The following is a 19,742-nucleotide window of genomic DNA, read 5'->3' on the forward strand; positions in this document are numbered from 1 at the left end:
CTGATTTCAGTTGTCACAGCTACAGAATACAGTGGACCAGATAATGAATAATAAAATTGCCAGATGTATATAGTAATTTTACCAGCTTGATTATCAGCAGTGATGAGATTATGGGCTAAGTAAAGTTCTGTAACAGCCCATGTTTAAAAGTAAAATAAGGAGTCCCCTGGTGGTCTCGTGGTTAGGATTTGGTGCTTTCACTTTGGTGACTCGAGTTCAGTCCCTGGCTAGGGAACTGAGATCCTGCAAGCTGCGAGACACAGCCAAAAAACAAAAAAATAGAAAATTGAAAATATAACAGCAAAACTTAAGCATTTAAATGGTAGTGCTTTTTATCTTTCTAAATTAATTAGCTTAGCTATCTCCTAAAATAGCTTATTTCTGCATTTTGACAATTGTATTTCTTCAAACTGAGACCAAAGCTTAGGTGTGCCACCAAAGAAAGATACAAATTATCTTTCATTTGAATGACAATTGAATATGGAAGAGCTGGTTTGAATTTTAGAAGTTGTTAGGAATTGGATTTACTTTTCAAGGTGATTTTTTTTGTTGTTCTTAAATCATAATAAGTTAAGTTTCTCCCTTAAAAGAAACCAAGGAATTATCAAACATACCCTATTGAAAAGCTGCTACTGCATACTTAGAGCTTGATTTCCAATTTGGATGGAGGAATTTGAAATCAATTGGTTTTTGTGATCATTGATATTTCATGGGTATGGATGTGGCACCTGTCTCGGCTCTTCCTCTTGGCTTATATGCTCTTGTTTCTTCTCTTCATTTGAAAAAGATAATGTATTATATTTTTCTGTGCTTTTGAATCTTTTTGAGAATTCCTTTCTCCTCTTAGGCTCCCTCTTGATCATAGCAGTCTGTCCTCATTTCTTCTCCCCACTTAGTTTTTTAGATTTCATTGTACAGAAGTCCCTTTGCAAGCCATCTGTTTTGCCTAGTGTATTAATGTCAATTCAGCTGTGTTAATTATTTATCAAGGGACAGTTAACTTGACCATTATCTTGGAAACTTTTTAAAACAAGTTTTCTTTCTGGGCTTGGTTTCATTGCTTAGTAAGCACTGACCTCCCTCTGCAGCCTTAATGTTTTTACATTGTCTTCTTTTTCTTCTTTTGTACTAGCCAAATAACTTCCCTGCTTAACTTCCAGATTATGTCATAAAATTTGTACTTATCCTTTCTTTTAAATAAACTTACCCTTTTCACTTTATCTTAATTTACATTAAAATAGCTGGGTGTGATCTGTGAGCTAAAATTTGGTACCTACTTATTGTATAAATTATTATTTGATTTTCCTAGTACAACTAGTTGGAGTTTTCAAAAATTTTGTTGTTTTTGGTTAAGTCAGATGGAAGAAATTATCTTAAATTTTGTAAGGAAGTAAAGTATATGTAACTTAATCTCTTACTTGGGGGAAATACACATTGACCAGAATGTCTTAGTATGACTTAATGGGTTACTACAAAGGTGGTTTAACTTGCATAGTTAACTTTTGAAATTATTGGCTATGGACTGCTTGTTTAAAATTGCCCTGTTATTCTTTTTCATTTTCCATCAAAGTTGATGGAATTCTGTCATGGGTTCTACTGTTTTACAAAGTAACAGTTAGAAATGTGACAACAGGATTAAACGAGAGAATACTTCTTGGCATGAAAATTAAACGTTTATCCATGTGTGTTATCTCATCCTGCCTTCTAATGTTTTTGTTCCCTTGGTAGATGCACCAGCAAGGAATCCTGAAGACTGATGACCTCATAACAAGGTTCTTTCGTCTATGTACTGAAATGTGTGTTGAAATCAGTTACCGTGCTCAGGCAGAGCAGCAGCACAATCCTGCTGCTAATCCCACCATGATCCGAGCCAAGTGCTATCACAACCTGGATGCCTTTGTCCGACTCATTGCACTGCTAGTAAAGCACTCAGGGGAGGCCACCAACACTGTCACAAAGATTAATCTGCTGAATAAGGTCTGAAATCCTTTCTTGCCTTAGACTTTTGCACACTTGAAGTCTGCATCAGTGGTTCTCAACCCTACAGGGCCCTCAAAACATTTTGTAATATCCCCCTTTCTGTCCAGAAATTAAATTCATAGATAATAAGTAAACATAATAACCGAATTTTAGAAGAGGAGTGTGGTGCCTTAACTGAAAGACACCCTCTCTCAGAGCAAAACGGTATAAGGTATTTTCAGTGTGTTACTGTTTGGTAATGACTACATTAGAAGATATTTAGGGTAGTATAAGATTTGCCCCCAAGTACAGAGTTACTGTGAATGGGATGACTAGACATCTCCTTTGATAACATAAGATTGACAACTCAAATACCATGAGTGACATTGCAGTTGTCTTTGATTTTCTGAAAAGGAACAGAGTTTTTCTTTGATTTCTGCAGTGGAATTCCTGGTAATTTGAATGTTAAGATAGTGCAAAAATGAACTTAGACTTTGGTCTTGGATAGTTACAAATGGGTTTCACGTCCCCTACTCTTCAGTGGTGAAATCAAGTGGAGTGCAGGATAGTTCTGCAATGTTTCTGCAACCTAAGAGCATATCTGACCTCCCATCTCCTAAATGCCAAGAGAAGTATACATCATTTGCCTCCTGTAAGCTTTATGTCAGACCAGAAAGATTAGGTTGGTTGTGTAAACAGGATAAAATATGTACCATGCTGACTTCTAGAGCTTTAGAAAAATTTGTGGAGAGTGTACATGTCTGGTCCATGGTTATGGAAATTCAGAGAAAACATATAAAAGTACAGGGCAGATCAAACCAACGTGTGGTCCCTTTGGCTTCCAGTATATAATTTTATATTTACTTCCATGTGAGGCATAAGAATGAAAGGTATGAAGCATGACTAGAGAGTGGTAAATGAATTGTCTTCATGATTTACATGCTGTATAATCTATGTGCTCTATAGGTCCTCGGTATAGTAGTGGGAGTTCTCCTACAAGATCATGATGTTCGGCAAAGTGAATTTCAGCAACTTCCCTACCACCGAATTTTTATCATGCTGCTCTTGGAACTCAATGCACCTGAGCATGTGTTGGAAACCATTAATTTCCAGACACTTACAGCTTTCTGGTGAGTTATTATTGAAAGTAATAATGTTAAGGATTGCTGTTTTAGTGTCATAAAATTTGAGAAGAACTCTGGGTTAGAAGCATGTTGATTTACAATGCAGCTTGCATATTATCTATAGTCTTTTTTTTTTTTTTTTAACTTTAAGTTGGACTGTGCTTCTGACTAAGGTTTTCTTCTTTCAGCAACACATTCCACATTTTGAGGCCTACCAAAGCTCCTGGCTTTGTGTATGCTTGGCTTGAACTGATCTCCCATCGGATATTTATTGCAAGAATGCTGGCACACACGCCACAGCAGAAGGTGTGGCTGCAGTTTATCTCCTACAGATGAAGACTGTAACTACCTGGGACTAACTAGCACTCTTAGTCATTCAGTGGTCACTGTACTTCTTGCAGGCTTAGTTGGGGGTCCTTACATTTAATGTAGAGTCAGGTCATGGGGAGAGGCATAACAGGTACTTGACCGCCTCTGCCTGAAAGCCATTCCTCAGTGATTAGCATATGGCTTCTCCAAGTTGTCATGAGTGACCTTACGTCAGCCTTGTAAGGCATTTTCCAAAAAATGTTGAGACCCTAAAGCACCTCTGTAGACAGTTATATAAAACTCTTGAGTAATGGAACTCGGGAACCTGCCACTTTTACAAGTTCTCACTCTAAATACTAAAGACTCATACATTCAGAGTTGAGGACCACTGGTCTCTACTGTATTTGAAGAATTAAGATAAAATTTGAGATAAGAGTTTTTAGTATAATTGTGAATAAACACAGTTATGAGAACATTTCTCTCTCATCTTGCAATTAAGTGGCAGATGAGTGTAAGGAAGTACCTTTGATTGACCCTTCAGATCAGAAGACAAATGTGACTACTATGTTTGGTTAAAAAAAAAAAAAAAAGTGAAATAATCCTTAAATGGATTTGGTATTCGGTGAATAAGTGCATTCCAGGAGGAAGAACAGTACTGAATAAAATCTACCCAAAGTGCACATAATTGGTATAATTGGAATATGGTAAGCAGGCCAAATTTGGGTGAAAATAAAGGATTCATGTTGTAAATTGGATGAGGTTATTTGCTAAGAGTTGAGGAATTGAACGTGGGAAAAATAAATAGTTGAGATCCAGGACTTGAAGAAATTAACAGATGTGAGTTTCTTAGTTGGCTGGGTGTTTTGTGTTCTGTCTGAAACACCCTTACCCTATTTGGTGCAGGCAGAAGGACCTAAATATCCTGGAATTTCTGGAGCCAGTTTGTTTCAAATATCATTTCCCATTATCTGCATTATTTTGCTTACTCCTTTTTTGTGCTAGTCAGTCTTTAAGAGAGGTTTATGAAGAAAATAATAGTCACAGCGTAGCTGCTTGGGCAACCTTTTTGGTGGCGGGACAGCAACTGAGTGTAATTATTACCCATATGTTTCTTTCAGGGATGGCCTATGTATGCACAGTTACTGATTGATTTATTCAAATATTTAGCGCCTTTCCTTAGAAATGTGGAACTCACCAAACCTATGCAAATCCTCTACAAGGTAATTAATTTGAAATTGTAAAATCAGAATAATTAAAACCTAGCAGTTTAAAACACTTGAAAAATACTTCAACTGGCAGTATATGAGGCCTAACGTTGTTTAATTAAGCTTTTAAAGTATAATACATATTCAGAAAAGTGCAAAAATTGAACATAATTTGTATAACCAGTGCTTGATGTTCATATATCAATGTGTGCACCAGTTAACTCTTCCAGAATTGCATTAGACTGTTTCTCCCCATATTTAACATACTTGAAATTGTCTGTTTTTCATTTTAGCAGTTGTGCAGAAGGATCTCATTGTGGATTTAGTTTGCATTTCCTTGATTTCTTAATAAGATTTTTGTGTGTAGATTGGCCAGTTGGGTATCTGCCTTTGATGATATACCTCTTCAGCCTTGTGCTCATATCCCTTTGGGATTATCTGTATTTTTCTTCTTTTTAAACAAGGATTCTTATGTATTCTGGATGTAAGCCGTTTGATGATGTATATTCAGTCATCTCCTATTCCTGTAGCTTGCATTTTCACTCCCTTAAAAGTAATGTGTTTTTTGAGGGGTAGATGCTTTAAATTCAGTGTAGTTAAACTGACCTGTTTTCTTCTTTTATTGTACGTTGCTTTTTGTGTCTTGGGTAAGAAATATTTGCTAATCTTAAATTCATTCTGTTCTGCACGTGCCTGCCCCCTACTCAAAAAACCATTAATTCTGGCTTTTACATTTACATTCAGAAAGCAAACTTAATTTTGTGAATGATGAAGGTCATTTTCTCCCCTTCCTTATACCCTCCAGCTTAATAGGTATGTAAGGCTTTTCACCAACAGTTTTAAAGTTCTTCATTTCTTGTTCAGTTGTTTAGTACCTGTATGATCTAGTTGACTGTGTATGGGCATCTCCCTGGTTTACCTGTTGATCTGCTTTTAGCCCAGTATCAAAAGGTCTTGATGGTAAGACTTACTGTAAAGGTAGAGTACTCAGGTAGAGCAGAATGTTCTTCAACTGCTCTCTTGTAACACTATTTTGGCTATTCTGTATCATTTGCAGTTCCATAAAACTTTGCAATTAGCTTTACTTATAAAACTTTCTGGGATTTAGATTGAGATTTCACTGAATATGTAGATCAACTTGGAGAAAATAGATGCCTTAATAATATCGAACCTTTCAACCCATGTGTATCTCCATTTAGTTGTTAGGTCTTTAATTTTACTTCCCTTAGACTTATGTTCCAGATATTGATGTTTTTGTGAAATTGTATAATGTTTTTATAAATCTGTAGTTTTGTAGGTACCATTTTCTGGTTAAGGAAATGCCCTTTTAATCATAATTTGCTGATAGTTTTAAAAATCATTAAAATGAGTATTGAATTTTATTGGATGCTTTCTTGAACTCAAAGTCATGTGTTTTTTTGTCAGTGTTATTAGTCCATTAATTTTCAGATTCTTAAACTGCCATTGCATTCATTTGTGGATCATTTGGTTGTGATGTATCACTGATTTCCATTTCTACTATTTAGGATTTTTTTTTGTTTTTAGTTTTCATGTCATTTTGGGATCAAAGTTATGCTACTTTTATTGAAGGGGTTGGAAAATAATCTTTTTGTATTAAGATTGTGAATAGTGTTAATTTTTCCTTAAATATTTGTAAGGATTTGGCAGTAAAGCCAGCCAAAGTAAAGCCTCTTCCTCTTTGAGGAAAGAGTTTTAACAAATATTTAACTTCTTTATTATAAAGGGCTATTCAGATTTTCTTTTTTGTTTGGGTTTTGGTAAGTTGTATTTTTTATAAACTCTGGATACCTAGTTTTGCCTTTTTTCCCCTCCCTTCAGTTAAATTTATAATAGTAAAAATGTTACTCTTGTTTTCTTAATGTGGAAACAACCAATGTTTTTCTTGTTTTTGAAAAATAGGGCACTTTAAGGGTGCTGCTGGTTCTTTTGCATGATTTTCCTGAGTTCCTTTGTGATTACCATTATGGATTTTGTGACGTGATCCCACCTAATTGTATCCAGCTAAGAAATCTGATCCTGAGTGCCTTCCCAAGAAACATGAGGCTCCCAGACCCATTCACTCCTAATCTGAAGGTAAAGTTCTAAATAGTTTTAAGGAAAAGAAAGTTGTTTGTTAGTATTTTAGTCCTTTCTCTGCTAAGAGAGGTATATGCTGCCCCCAGAACACACATACCTACAAGTTACCTGTTAGATAACGTTGCTCTTTGGGGGGAAGCAGTTATGTTATTAAACCTGATAAAGTATGAGACTGACTGCTTCTGGATATTGGTTCACAGTATTTGTCTAGTTGCTGTTTTCAGTTTTTTTATTAAATTTAGCTGTATTTACAGAACCTCAACCTAGGTATTGGGCCAGTCATTTGTTGGGTGGCCCCACTAGTGGCAGAGCATTGCAGAATAGACACTAGTAATGCCATATTTCATAGGTGTGTATTTGCATTTTGTTTAAACTGTCAAAATAAAAGAAGGGACTGTTTTAAGATAATACCACCCCTTACATGGCTACTGTAAGTTTTATTAAAGTAGAGAATATGATGTCTTACTTTGCTGGGATATCTTTTCAAAGAGTAGGGCTCTTGGTGAGCAAAGAGTCTCATTCTGTATTTTAAACTAGACTTCTACAAGATACCTATTGTGCCTTATTTTAAGAAGGATAAAATAGTATAGAATGAGAAATTACTATCATTTTGTATATAGGTACCTTTGAGTAATCTGTTTCTTCTAATTAATAACATTTTGCTGTGCAGCAGAAATTAACACATTATAAATTGCTGTATTTCAGTAAAATGTTTTTAAACGATTGAGTACTCTTCAAGACAAAATTTTATATAAACAACTTTCTAACATAGAGACAGTTTGCTATTAAGGCCCTACAAATGCTTCTGATTGTGATTCTTGTATTTGTTTGTGGCAGGGGGGTATGTTGAGGGAAATTAACATCGCTCCCCGGATTCTCACCAATTTTACTGGAGTGATGCCACCTCAATTCAAAAAGGATTTGGATTCCTATCTTAAAACTCGATCACCTGTCACTTTCCTGTCTGATCTGCGCAGCAACCTACAGGTTAATTGGTTTGACTGAAACTCTTGGTTGTGTCTTTATAGAAAATACTTTATATGCATAGTTAGTCCTGTGCATGGTCTCATTTCAACCTGCTTTAAAGGTTTTAAAGCACATTGTCATTTGTAATGGTTAGATGAGATTATATTATACATTTTAGCATAAGTACATATATTCATCCTATACATCTATAGCATAATCTTGGAAGAGGCAGCCAGGGAATGGACTGGTTTTCTGTAAGAATAGATTGCTGATAATCGCTCCCATACTCTAATAAGACTTCTAAATTGGATTCTGATTCAGTTTGCTGTATAGAAAATGATTGAGGCTATATTATTTTTCCGGTCTTCCCATACCAAGAAACCACATCTTTTTCCCTCTTCAATTTTTTTTTTTAAAATAAGTGAGATAATGCATATTTTGACTTTATAAACTTTATTTTTGTGCTGGTAACTGTTAAAGCTTTAGTGTCCCAAGGGAAATCATACCTCTTTTATTGACACACTATCTTTGAGCATCTGTGTATTTGTTACATAACCATACAAAATCAAAGCAGATTTCTAAAATTTAAGTCACAGAGAATATTGGGAGCAGTTCAGCTTTTCTCTGAAAGTCATAAAAAGGATTCTTACAACTATCGGTGCCTAAATCAATGCTTAAATCACTATCGGTGCGAGTAAGTCAGGAGCTTTCTGTTTTGTTCACTTAGGTATCCAATGAGCCTGGTAATCGCTACAACCTCCAGCTCATTAATGCACTGGTGCTCTATGTAGGGACTCAGGCCATTGCACACATCCACAACAAGGGCAGCACACCTTCAATGAGCACCATCACGCACTCAGCTCACATGGACATCTTCCAGAACCTGGCTGTGGATTTGGACACTGAAGGTGAGTGAAGCCAGCCAGTTCTCAGAGTCAAGTTTTCTGTGTATTTGGTCATAGTCTGGTCCTAAAAATACTTTAAGCCACAACAGAGAATGTTCTGTCAATATGATTATAGGTCTGGCTGATTATTTAATTCAGTAGTATCTGCTCAATGCAGAAAACACAGAAAAGCGTAAAGGGGGTAAAAAACCATCCAGAATCCTTACCACATCAGTTAATATTTCAGTATATACAAGTGTATTGTTTTGTTTTTTTTTAGTGTAAAAATAAAACATTTTTTTTACTAGCCTCTCTAAAGATAGGCTCACTTGTTTTGCTAGCCTGCTTTTTGTTCCAGCATTATTGGTGCCTCTTTGCCAGGCAGTATGTTACATATTCCATGTGTAAAGAAAGATTAATGAATAGGACTCCCCCTACCTGCTTTGCAAAATGTTCACATTATAATTTCTGGTGTAGGTTATCTCACGTGCTTAAACTACATCTTTTGGTCTGTATTCATTGTAATAGAGACCCAAGTAGGTGGTGACCAACCTACTTGTCCTGCTTGTCTTGGCTTTTTCCGCTATGGATCCTTGAGAGGCTAATTTTAAGTATATGTTGCTGCTACTGCTAAGTCGCGTCAGTCGTGTCCGACTCTGTGCGACCCCATAGACGGCAGCCCACCAGGCTCCCCCGTCCCTGGGATTCTCCAGGCAAGAACACTGGAGTGGGTTGCCATTTCCTTCTCTAATGCACGAAAGTGAAAAGTCAAAGTGAAGTCACTCAGTCGTGTCCAACTCTTAGTGACCTCATGGACTGCAGCCTACCAGGCTTCTCCGTCCATGGAATTTTCCAGGCAAGAGTACTGGAGTGGGGTGCCACTGCCTTCTCCCAATTTTTGAGTATATACTACTTGCATATTTGTGGGCGGGGGGGGGGGGGGGCGGGTCTGAGACAGCTTAAAAATCAAGATTTAACACAGGTAAATACCACTGCATCCAGAAACCAACAGCAAAAAAAGAGGGTAGTCTCCAAGGCAGTGTTGAAGCTCACTGTGAGTAATACCAAGCAGACACAGACAACCAAATCCAGTTAAGATGAGGCTAGCTTCAGAGTAGAGACTGGGAACCCTTGGTGGGTTATCCCCAAAGTAAACCCCTTATAGAGGGACTGTGAGGTCAAAACTATTTTCATGATGAAACATTTGCGTTTTTCCACTCATTTTGTTACTAGTGTACAGTGAAGGTTTCCAGAGGCTACATGAATGAAATACCATACTGGAAACAGACTGAACAAAAGGGCAGAAATGAGAATCCAACAGAATGTAAAACACTGACACTCTATATAATAATAAAGTTTTTTTGGGGGGAAATACTTAAATTTTATATTTACATGTTATATTACTATGCAATAGTTCTCAAAAATAGTTTTCAACTAAAAAAATTTTTAATGTGTAAAATAGTGAAGTAAAAACCCACAGAAATGAAAACTCTTTGGGGGTCCAAGTCCCACTGGTTGAAACAAAGGATAACATGACAGCCTTTATCAGAAATCCAAACCCTAGCCAGTCAGAATGATTCAGCCTTTGAAGAACAAATTCTCGCTAAACTGTCTTAATTTCTAGGTCGGTATCTCTTCTTGAATGCAATTGCAAATCAGCTGCGGTACCCAAATAGCCACACTCACTACTTCAGCTGCACCATGCTGTACCTTTTTGCAGAGGCCAACACTGAAGCTATTCAAGAACAGATCACAAGGTAAGACAGAAGTCTGTTTTTCGGAGTTTCTAAATGGAACCTCTTCCCTTTTATTATGAATTCTGAGTGTTTTTCCTATGGATTCCGTGTTCACCGAGTATCTGTGTTAAATGCATGTGTGTTCAGGCGTGTCTGATTCTTTGAGACCCTATGGACTGTAGCCCACCAGGCTGCTTTGTCCAGACAAGAACACTGGACAAGTACTGGGCTTCTCCAGATAAGAATACTGGAGTGGATAGCCTTTCCTTCTCCAAGAGATCTTCCCAACCCAAGAATGGAGCCCACATCTCTTGCATCTGCACAGGCAGGCAGATTCTTTACTATTGAACCACCTTGGAAGCCCATGTGTTAAATTGTTGTGAACAAAAGGACTTGGTTCCTGCCCTCCTGAAATAGTCTGATGGGCACCAAAAAAACCCCCCACACACAAATAGAATTACTAACCATTGTTAAAACCAAAAAGTAGTTGTCAACACAAGGTGCCAGTACTTTTATAGATTAGGGATTTTTCCCAAGTGGTGGTGTCAGCATATTTAACCTGAGTCCTGAAGCATCAGGCCTTTCAAAGGCCAGGTTAAAGAGCTTAAACTTGTCTTCATTACCTGTAGGTAGTAAGGTTTTAAGCAGGAGAAATAACAGGATCATACTTGTGTTTTACTAACAATAGTTAGGAATCTATTACAGATTGCTTGGACTATATACAGCATTTGCAAATTAGGAAATGGGAACATCCTAGTGAGAGATATACAGGCAAACTTAAAGAACTGGACCAGACTTCTTAAACTTGCCCCTTCACATATTATTAGCTTCTAGGTATTAATATTCCGTAGTTTTATATACTAAAAATTAATTAGTATTATTAGATGTTTAGATGATAAGTCCTTTTTGTGATTACATATAAAGCATCAGTGAACATCCTTGTACTCATGTCTTTGTTGCTGTGCTTTATTTACGTCTTTAGGATAAATTTAGAAGTACAGTTGGTTAGGTCAAAGAATGTAAATATTTAAGCCAATACTGACTGCCATTCAGAAGAATCATCCCCCCCAGTTTACATGTGTACTAGTAGCATTAAAATCCTTACTTCCTATTTGAGTATTTATTCTTTAAGTGATTACCTTCTCTGTGCCATGTAATCTATTATCTATTACCTTAGTTTTCTAGGCTCAGTAATGGGAAGAGGTGGGGTTCAAACCTACTTTATGTAATTCTAGGATCTATTTATGCTAACTTCTGTATATCCACCTTCCTTTTCTAAAGCTAATAGAGAAGTGGTCATGATCTGGTGTTTTCCTGTGCATTGATGAAGTTTTTCTTCCATCCTCCAGGGTTCTTTTGGAACGGTTGATTGTAAATAGGCCACATCCTTGGGGTCTTCTTATTACCTTCATTGAGCTGATTAAAAATCCAGCATTTAAATTCTGGAACCATGAATTTGTACACTGTGCCCCAGAAATTGAAAAGTGAGTCAAAAGTAATTGTTTTCATTGTTTCAGTCTTAAGACAGGAGAAATAATCATTTGATGGCTTCAGCTTGGGTGGGTGATTAAGAAGGGAGTAGTAGCCAAAATTAGTAAGACACAAGGTTTGGTCAGGCCTGAATTTTTCTCACCAGCTTGTACTTGTCTTCATTCTTCAGGTTATTCCAGTCCGTCGCACAGTGCTGCATGGGACAAAAGCAGGCTCAGCAAGTAATGGAAGGGACAGGTGCCAGTTAGATGGAACCACATCTCTGTTGTAAATGTGTCTGCCTGGAGGTCCCACTGTACCAAGTTCATAAACTGGCTGAAGATCCTTTCGGCTCTTCCTGACTTTCCCGGCCCTTTGGTTCTTGGGTATCTGCCCCAATTACTATTTGGGTCAGCTACCTGTCTATGTGGACACGTTCCAAAGTTTAAATGCATTTTTTTGACTCTTGGCCAAAATTTAGAAGATGCTGTGAATATCATTTTGAACTTGTGTAAATATATGAAAGAGAAAACCTTTGTCTGAAACTTCTTGGGTTTGTGCAAAATGTGTTCAAGGCAAGTAGGTAAACTGGTACCTGCCCAATTTATAATGGAAGGAGCTGCTGATGCCATGCACTTGTCTGGGGGTGGGGTGGGGTGGGGTGGGGACGGGGCATAGCGCCATGTCTTCTGACATTCCAGGTGTCCCAAAGAATAGCAAGAAAGCCAGTTTAAATATTGTGTAACTTTTTTTAAAAACTATGGACAGGGACCTTGAAAATCACCAAGTTGTTTTTTAAAAATGTGGATGTGTAGAATCTGGTATGCTAGGAACATGTGCAGAGTTCACATTTGAGATCCCATGGGTTTTTTATTTTACCTCTTCCCCACATCTACAGCTTGCTGCTGGGAGAGCATCAGTTTCTCTTTGCTGCTGGAGAACACACCCTCTTGGGCCCTGTGAGACACTTTTTATAAAGGGAAGCCAAACCAGGCCTAAAGCTCCCCCATCTCTCATTATAGTAACTTGTAAATTGTGCAGAAAGGAGCCAAATAGTAGGAATTGCCCTTCCCCATTATCCCAATGAATGGCCATACAGGCTGAGTTCAACAACAAAGTCAAAAGGACCAATACAGCCCCTTTTGTAAGGATTTTGAATGTTTTGCAAGTATATTGGTCCATGTGTTGTATTTTGTAGCCTTTCTAGTTCCTGGCTTTAGCCTCCCTACTTCTATGTGTATGCATACTGTAGTCACACATTAAAGTTATGACACACGAGTCCACTGTGCCTTTCTCAGTAGCAGCCAGTGCTGGTGGTGAGAAGGAACGTGGACCACCCAGCCTTCCCATTGGGCAACACCAACTTCTGCTGAATGCTAGGTTTTTCCACTACCAATGTAGCATCTTTAAACAAGGAAGTGATTTCTGTGTAGTGTTTTCCTTTTCCTTTCTCAAAGTTAACTGCACCAGGTTTCTGTGGTTAAATTCAAAATGCCAGTTTAAAAAAATAGACCCTCATGGCGTTTTGATATAATTTTTAAAAGAAAAGGAATAGGAGTAGATACATATTTTATATTTATCCCACTTGAAATATATACAAGATAAATAGAAATCTTACATGGGGGCTTGTATGTCACTGGTATCTTAGGCTGCTAAGGAATTAAAATAACTGCTCAGAGTTCCAGTAACATAGCTTACTAAATCCTCCAACAGGAACAGTTTTTTAAAAAAGGGAAAGTGGTTGCTCAAGACCTACCAGGTCTACTTTCAAACTCCATGTTATTAAATGCTGCTGCTAAGTCGCTTCAGCCGTGTCAGACTCTGTGCAACCCCATAGACTGCAGCCCACCAGGCTCCCCCATCCCTGGGATTCTCCAGGCAAGAACACTGGAGTGAGTTGCTGTTTACTTCTCCAATGCATGAAAGTGAAAAGTGAAAGTGACGCCTCTCAGTCAAGACTACAACAAAATGTATCACTATCACATTTCTGCTTTGGTTCAAACTCGATAACAAAACAGCTATAAAGTTTATCAGTGTTAGTAACAGCAATTCACAAGTCTACTGCTCCCAATCCTTCAGCATGTCACTCTTACCTTGGCGTACATCCTATTTTGTTAATTTCGCTACTTTTCCTTTTGGTATTAGTACAAAACACAAAGCAAAAGATCCAAATTTTACTTCTTTCCAAGTATCAGTGCATACTAGCTTAGCATGAAGTTCCTCTTCGGGATACTCCTTCAGGCAGAAGGGAGCCTGCTAACGTGTCAGCTCCAACAGCCGGTGTAGAATCATCTTCTGACCATAACGCACCTGTAAGGCTTGCTGTTCCCTCCAGCTAAGTGCCGCATAGACCTCCTTATTGCTGAGTAAATCTTGCTCAGTTTTTAAGTCTGTGGCATAGGTTTGCAGGGTCAACAAAACACTGTCCCGAAGAAGCTGTCTCCATGATGCTTTGAGTTTGGGGATATCTGTGATTGTCAGGCTGTCTTCTTCACTTTTATCATCTTCCCATCCATTCTGGTCTTTAAACTCTCTGAACTCCTCAGCAGGCATGCACAGTACCTAGAAGCAACCATGGGGCCCTTTAAAGTAGGATGTAATACTTGGATGTTTCTGAAACTGATTCAGAGAAGCTGGCCTATCCTGGCAGCATTTAAGTGTACTCTGTCCAGGCCACCTTTCTTCTCATCTAGCTCTAAATACTCATTTTGAGCATGTACCTTGAGTGTAGTGGCCAGTTCCTCTTCAGTCAGTACCTCTTCACGCCCAATCACAAAGGCTCCCTCTTCCCCTACCATCTCCAATTTGCATAAGAAATCCCAGCGTTCATAGAGTAGGAGCCTTTCAGCTTCAACTTTTGTCCCTATAGATAGAAGTACTGGTGTGAAAGTCTTGGTAAACCCAAAACCTCATTTCTCCTTAGTCCACAAAAAGGGGGCAGGATAGACACACACTGGTGTCTGAGTTAACCACTCACCCTGTAACGCGGCTTCACGAACAGTCACCATCTGAATGTCAGCTGTGTCATTCGTGTTGTCGGGATACGGTTCAGCAAAACCATACATGTGAATCAGTTGCCAGTTAGCCATTTGCCCGTAAGTGTTGAAGATCTCATGGCCTTTAGGAATGGGCTGAATGGCCACCATCCGAAGACAAGTCTGGGGTGGAAGGGTTCAGAAGCTGGGGTCAAGCCCTTTCCAGGCCACCCCTAAGAAGATGACTTCACTTCCTAGGAAAGTATAGTTCCCACCAACAGTTATAGTTCAGCAATGAGGCTGATGCTATACCTACCAACATTCTACTTTTAGTTAAGATCCTGTGCTGTAGAATAAAACATTTGAGGCTTACAAAAGTCTAAACAGCCCAATGCTTTAGTAGGTGAAACTTCTGCTCAGTCATCTCAAGCACTTCAAAAAGCTGCTAGCTTTAAAAAATGAATTAAGGAGGACCTCCGGGTGGTCTTGGTGGTTAAGACTCCAAGCTTCCACTGCAGCGAGGTGTGGGTTCCATCCCTGCTTGGGGAACTAAGATCCCATGTGCCTCACAGTGCAGCCAAAAAAAGCCCAGATCAAAGGAAATTCACTGGTGGTTTAGAGGTTAGGACTCAATCCCTGGTTGGGTAACTAAGATATGCACAGCTCTGCAAAAAAAGCCAACAAAAAACTCAACCCAGATCAAAGTAGGAACAGCAAATAGAGACAAGGTTTTAAAAATAACAGCCATTTCCTAATTTTTAACTCCATAAACTTACATCTTTTCTTGCAACTTTCCACTTAGCAAATAGAACAGATATAAACACAGTCCTGGTATCATCTTAAACCCTTTCTTAGGAACATCCCCTCTTCTGAAAAGTACTGACGCTATGGCTGTTGCAGATTGTTGTCCACAGGGCCCTGACACAATCTCAGCTCACTGGCACTGCACAGAACAGACCTAAAGCACCAAAACAATGGCACAGGTTTAGCAGAGGATAACCCCAACTTTCTTTGAGGGCTTTAATTTGTGTTCAAAGAACTTCACTGTAATATGCAAGCAAAGTACATAGCAGAGGAACTAATTTCACCTACTGATTTCTAGTATGAGGAGAACTGAGCCCATTTGGCTCAACTGCCAGGCCAGCATGAAGAAGACATTGGTTCGATTCAAATGCCCAAGCATCAAGGCACAGAAACAAGAACTGGGAGGGATCCACTCACTGGAGAGTATTCTAGATTGGCATTGTGATTGGCTAAATGGTTTAGTATGTCTGCAGCAGGCACCATCAAAGGGGAGTTTGGCTCCTTTTCATCCTCCTCTTCCTCCAGTGGTTCCTGAAAGCTGCCACAGAGAGAACTTGGCTAAAGCCCAGTGTTGGGGTGGGGCTCACTGTTCTTTCCCTTCTGGTCACTCAACAGAGTTCTAAAGAAGACAGTCCTGTGCAAGGCTCTACTCACTGACCTGTAGGCCATCACAAGAGCCACGAGCTGGCGGTAGAGTTCCAGAGATCGGACCCTGGGGCTGAAAAGATCGGGGTGGGCGTCCATGAAGGGCAGCACAATGGAATAATACTCGCTGCGGATGTTGACCAAATCCTTCTCCACGGCCTCGGGTACGCCTGTGCCCTGCAGCAATCGCCGGCGCTCCTCCTCTGGCCTGCAGTGACACCCCCACCCGGGTTCTTCACCCAATCTACCGAGACTAGCGCTTGGCACCCGTGTCCCAAGGGCAAGCGGTTCGAGCCAGGCTACGTACGGTGTTGGCGTTCCCCAGCCCCTTCTACGGCTCTCACCAGAACATGGGGTGCTGCAAGCGGCCCAGCTCGGGCCAGAGCGCAAAGTAGGGGCTCCAGGGCGAGGCCGGGGCCTGCATCTCGTGGAGTAGCGCCAGCAGCAGCGGCACCCAGCCCGACTGGCTCTGCAGCGCGCCTCGCTCTGGGGGAGACACGGAGATTAGGGACCCCGCGGGCCCAACTCGGCGTCTCTCCACCCCTGTCGGCGTGCCCACCTCGTTCCAGCACACCGCTGATGGAGCAGGTGTGCTGCGACAGGAGCGCGGCCCGCGGCACCGCGAACAGCAGTTCCCCGGGCTGCACGCTCTCCCGGGCCACCATGCCGTAGCCGGCCACCGTGCCCTGCCGGCTCACCGCCACCTGAGCAGAGAGAATGGCCCCTCAGAGCTGGCCCGCGCCCGCTTCCCCGCTGCACCCACCTCCCCCAGTCCCCCTCTCACCTTGGGACTCAGCTCCAGTCCCACCCGCTGGCACCAGCTCAGGAAGCTGGCCACCGGGGCCGGGTCGTCGTCGCTGCCCGCAGGCCCGGCCACCTAAGACAGGCAAGCGCAGTGGCGCGGCCCCGCCCGGGAGAGCTCGCTGGGGGCGGAGAAGAAGGGGGCGCGCGCGCGGAGGAAGGCCCGGGGTTGGGGAGGGGACGCGAAGAGCGGCGAATGACCCGCGGCAGGGCGCGGAGCGGCGCGCGAAAGAGTGGCGTGGCGCGGTGGAGAGGGGTGCACCCGCGCCGCCCGCCGTAACTTACCCGCCGGCGCTTTGCCTGGGTCGCCATGGTCCGAGGGCGCGGAGCCTCAGGCGTCTGTAGACCCGCACCGGCGCTTCCGGCGTCCGGGGGGCCGGGCTTTCGAGGGCGGGGCCTATGTCCCCGCCCCGGACAACGTGACTTTCATTTCGCCTTCGCTCGGAAGACAAGCAGGCATTTGCACTCAGCACAGAATCGGACACGACTGAAGCGACACAGCAGCAGCAGCAGCAGCAGCAGGAGCTTTTGAACTGTGGTGCTGGAGAAGACTCTTGAGAGTCCCTTGGACTGCAAAGAGATCCAACCAGTCCATCCTAAAGGAAATCATTCCTGAATATTCATTGGAAGGACTGATGTTGAAGCTGAAACTCCAATACTTTGGCCACCTGATGCGAAGAACTGACTCATTGGAAAAGACCCTGATGCTGGGAAAGATTGAAGGCGGGAGGAGAAGGGGACGACAGAGGATGAGATGGTTGGATAGCATCACCGACTCAATGGACATGGGTTTGAGTAGGCTCCGGGAGTTGGCTATGGACAGGGAGGCTTGACGTGCTGCTGTCCATGGGGTCGCAAAGAGACGGACACGACTGGGCGACTGAACTGAACTGATATCATTCCGGCTGAAAACATCTTTGAGGCCAAGTGTCCGCAGCTGGGTTTAGAAAACGTGCGGTTGGGTGCATGAAGGCGTGTCCTTTTGCCGCCTTGAGCGTGGTCTGAGCCAGGCACAATGCTTTCCCGCGTAGGTCTCTGACAGCAGAGGTAGAAGCCGGGTTGAAGTGCAAAATTTGGTTTCTGGATGCGAAGGGAAGGCCTCGCGAGAGGTCGGCTGGGAGCGCGAATAGAGCGGTTTGCGCAGTTTCGTGGGGAGTGGGCGGGGCTCCCCAAACTAGAACAGACCCTGTCTTGGTTCTGCAGAGTAGGAGGGGTTTGCTTTTATTTACTTGGTTCTTTAGTAGCTGACAAACAGCAGGATAGTGAATGAATCGGAAATGGTGGTTAAACACGGGGAAATAGCATGTCGTTAAATTTAAGAAATTAAAGGCAGCGAATACAGAGATTACACATCTGGGTTTTGAAGTCAATTACTGCCAAGGTCAGCTCCCACTTTGGTCCCTTATTAGGGCAAATTCAGTTTTCTCAGCTGTGAAACTAGGATAATTAATATCTACCTTGTGGAATGAGACAAGATCTGGAAATACAGAGATGGATGGAAATGCCTGTCTTCACTCTAAACGTTCAACCCCACCTAAAACCCAGGAAGCACCAGCCTCACCAGCTTATACTTTCAAAGCTTCCCACGATGGGCATAGCATCACCATACTCAAATTTTTCTTATTACTTTATTAGTTTTTCAGCACAGTTCACTCTTTCTACGTTGACAAGGGGTTTTGTTTTACATTTTGTCATCTCAAAGTCTCACGACATCAGCCACCAGAATACACAAGAGTAGGCTCTTCACTTTGTACAGAGAGGAAAATAATAAATTCCATTAAAAGTTCACTTTGACCAAAGAAGACACAACCTCCGGTGGAAAGCCACACGTGGGGGTACCCAATATACATATATATATATATATAATGTATAGATATTTATAGATATCTCATCTGAAAGAACACAGAAAAGAAATCCAAGTTTCACAGCGCTATCTACAATAAGGGATTAATTCTACCAGCTTTTCAAACAGTCACATTCGATATTCAGAGGAAGCACGTGAGTGAACAGAACTGGGGGCAGACTAACACTCCACTGGGCTCTAGAGCAGTCTAGAGTCATGGCTTAAGAGTATAGAAGGGGAGACGTGTGCAGAGGAAATGTGGGTGCAGGAGTCCCCTCAGCCCCACACGCACCCACCCCCCTCCACAGTCCTGCATTTTTCATTGCCCTCTTCTCTTTGCTCATTTGGGGGCTTATGGCAATTGATTTAGGCTCAGAGACGAATGGCTTCTGGTTTCTGGGCCCGGAGATTCTACCTGGTAAGGTGGGTGGATAGGGAGTATATGGCACAGTGCTGGGCTTCAGGTGACAGGAAGGGGCTGGGGTGTGTGGGGAGCTTTGCTCTTCTGCCTGGCCCTTGTTCACTTCAGGAAACATTACCTTCCACCCCTGGACCCAGCAAGCCCCAGCTTAGGCCTCGTCCACCTGGCTAGGATGGTGATGTGGGACACCTCGGACCAGTTTTCTCCACATGAGCTTGCTCAGTGATGCCTACATGAAACGCTGGCATAGCTTGACGAGAACTCTGTCTAGAAACATTTCTAATGACCTTGGCCACGCTGCTGCTAACTGAGTTGTCTTCCATGGAACCTAGGGGCAAAAAGGGGGGTCTCTGAGGGAACTCTATAGGAACTCTGAGCCGCCACTGTCTGCAGGCTTCCAAAAGCAGTCACCACGAAGTTCTCAGAAGTGCACCCAACACTCAAAGGCTGTCCCAGCCTTTAACCTCAGCCCGTCAGCTCCCTATGGAGGCAGAGGAACAGGT

General features: G+C 41.7%; 2 protein-coding genes across 8 annotated transcripts in view; one reads left to right on the forward strand and one right to left on the reverse strand.

Annotated features, from left to right (window-relative positions):
- The window catches only part of CNOT1 (CCR4-NOT transcription complex, subunit 1), an 82,945-nt gene extending 70,663 nt beyond the window's left edge, over nucleotides 1-12,282 (forward strand). The window contains exons 40-49 of one of the 3 annotated variants that reach the window (XM_010861840.1): nucleotides 1,729-1,977; nucleotides 2,926-3,089; nucleotides 3,272-3,389; nucleotides 4,511-4,612; nucleotides 6,518-6,691; nucleotides 7,532-7,681; nucleotides 8,388-8,568; nucleotides 10,169-10,301; nucleotides 11,630-11,764; nucleotides 11,941-12,282. In XM_010861840.1, coding sequence (XP_010860142.1) covers nucleotides 1,729-1,977; nucleotides 2,926-3,089; nucleotides 3,272-3,389; nucleotides 4,511-4,612; nucleotides 6,518-6,691; nucleotides 7,532-7,681; nucleotides 8,388-8,568; nucleotides 10,169-10,301; nucleotides 11,630-11,764; nucleotides 11,941-12,019 — 1,485 coding nt within the window. In that variant the 3' untranslated portion in view covers nucleotides 12,020-12,282. Of the gene's footprint in view, nucleotides 1-1,728; nucleotides 1,978-2,925; nucleotides 3,090-3,271; nucleotides 3,390-4,510; nucleotides 4,613-6,517; nucleotides 7,316-7,531; nucleotides 7,682-8,387; nucleotides 8,569-10,168; nucleotides 10,302-11,629; nucleotides 11,765-11,940 lie in introns of those variants that run through there. The other 2 variants (XM_010861839.1, XM_010861838.1) reach the window with 2 other exon arrangements.
- Nucleotides 12,283-12,600: 318 nt separating this feature from the next.
- Nucleotides 12,601-17,343, reverse strand: SETD6 (SET domain containing 6). 5 transcript variants are annotated; one of them, XM_010861836.1, is made up of 9 exons: nucleotides 17,261-17,343; nucleotides 16,959-17,051; nucleotides 16,734-16,878; nucleotides 16,519-16,660; nucleotides 16,188-16,247; nucleotides 15,947-16,067; nucleotides 14,728-14,908; nucleotides 14,471-14,613; nucleotides 12,601-14,312 (listed from the first exon to the last, which is right to left on the reverse strand). In XM_010861836.1, the coding sequence occupies exons 1-9, from the start codon at nucleotides 17,285-17,287 to the stop codon at nucleotides 14,007-14,009; spliced, it is 1,218 nt and encodes a 405-aa protein (XP_010860138.1). In that variant the 5' UTR covers nucleotides 17,288-17,343; the 3' UTR covers nucleotides 12,601-14,006. The 5 variants fall into 5 exon arrangements, with proteins under 5 accessions (XP_010860138.1, XP_010860135.1, XP_010860137.1 ...); XM_010861833.1 differs by having other exon boundaries at nucleotides 13,911-14,312; nucleotides 16,188-16,382; nucleotides 17,261-17,337; XM_010861835.1 differs by lacking the exon at nucleotides 15,947-16,067 and having other exon boundaries at nucleotides 13,911-14,312; nucleotides 16,188-16,382; nucleotides 16,959-17,097; nucleotides 17,261-17,306.
- Between the last annotated feature and the right edge of the window lie 2,399 nt (nucleotides 17,344-19,742).

Source organism: Bison bison, unplaced genomic scaffold, assembly GCF_000754665.1.
Source record: "Bison bison bison isolate TAMUID 2011002044 unplaced genomic scaffold, Bison_UMD1.0 scf7180017864473, whole genome shotgun sequence".
Lineage (NCBI taxonomy): Eukaryota > Metazoa > Chordata > Mammalia > Artiodactyla > Bovidae > Bison > Bison bison.

Excerpts from the sequence above, each read along its gene's own strand:
- SETD6 (XM_010861833.1), bottom strand. The coding sequence starts at position 17,287 with ATGGCGACCCAGGCAAAGCGCCGGCGG. Across the intron at positions 16,383-16,518 it reads TTGCAGCACCCCATGTTCTG|GCCAGAGGAGGAGCGCCGGC; the intron begins GTGAGAGCCGTA and ends GTGTCACTGCAG. Across the intron at positions 16,068-16,187 it reads GCTCTTGTGATGGCCTACAG|CTTTCAGGAACCACTGGAGG; the intron begins GTCAGTGAGTAG and ends TCTCTGTGGCAG.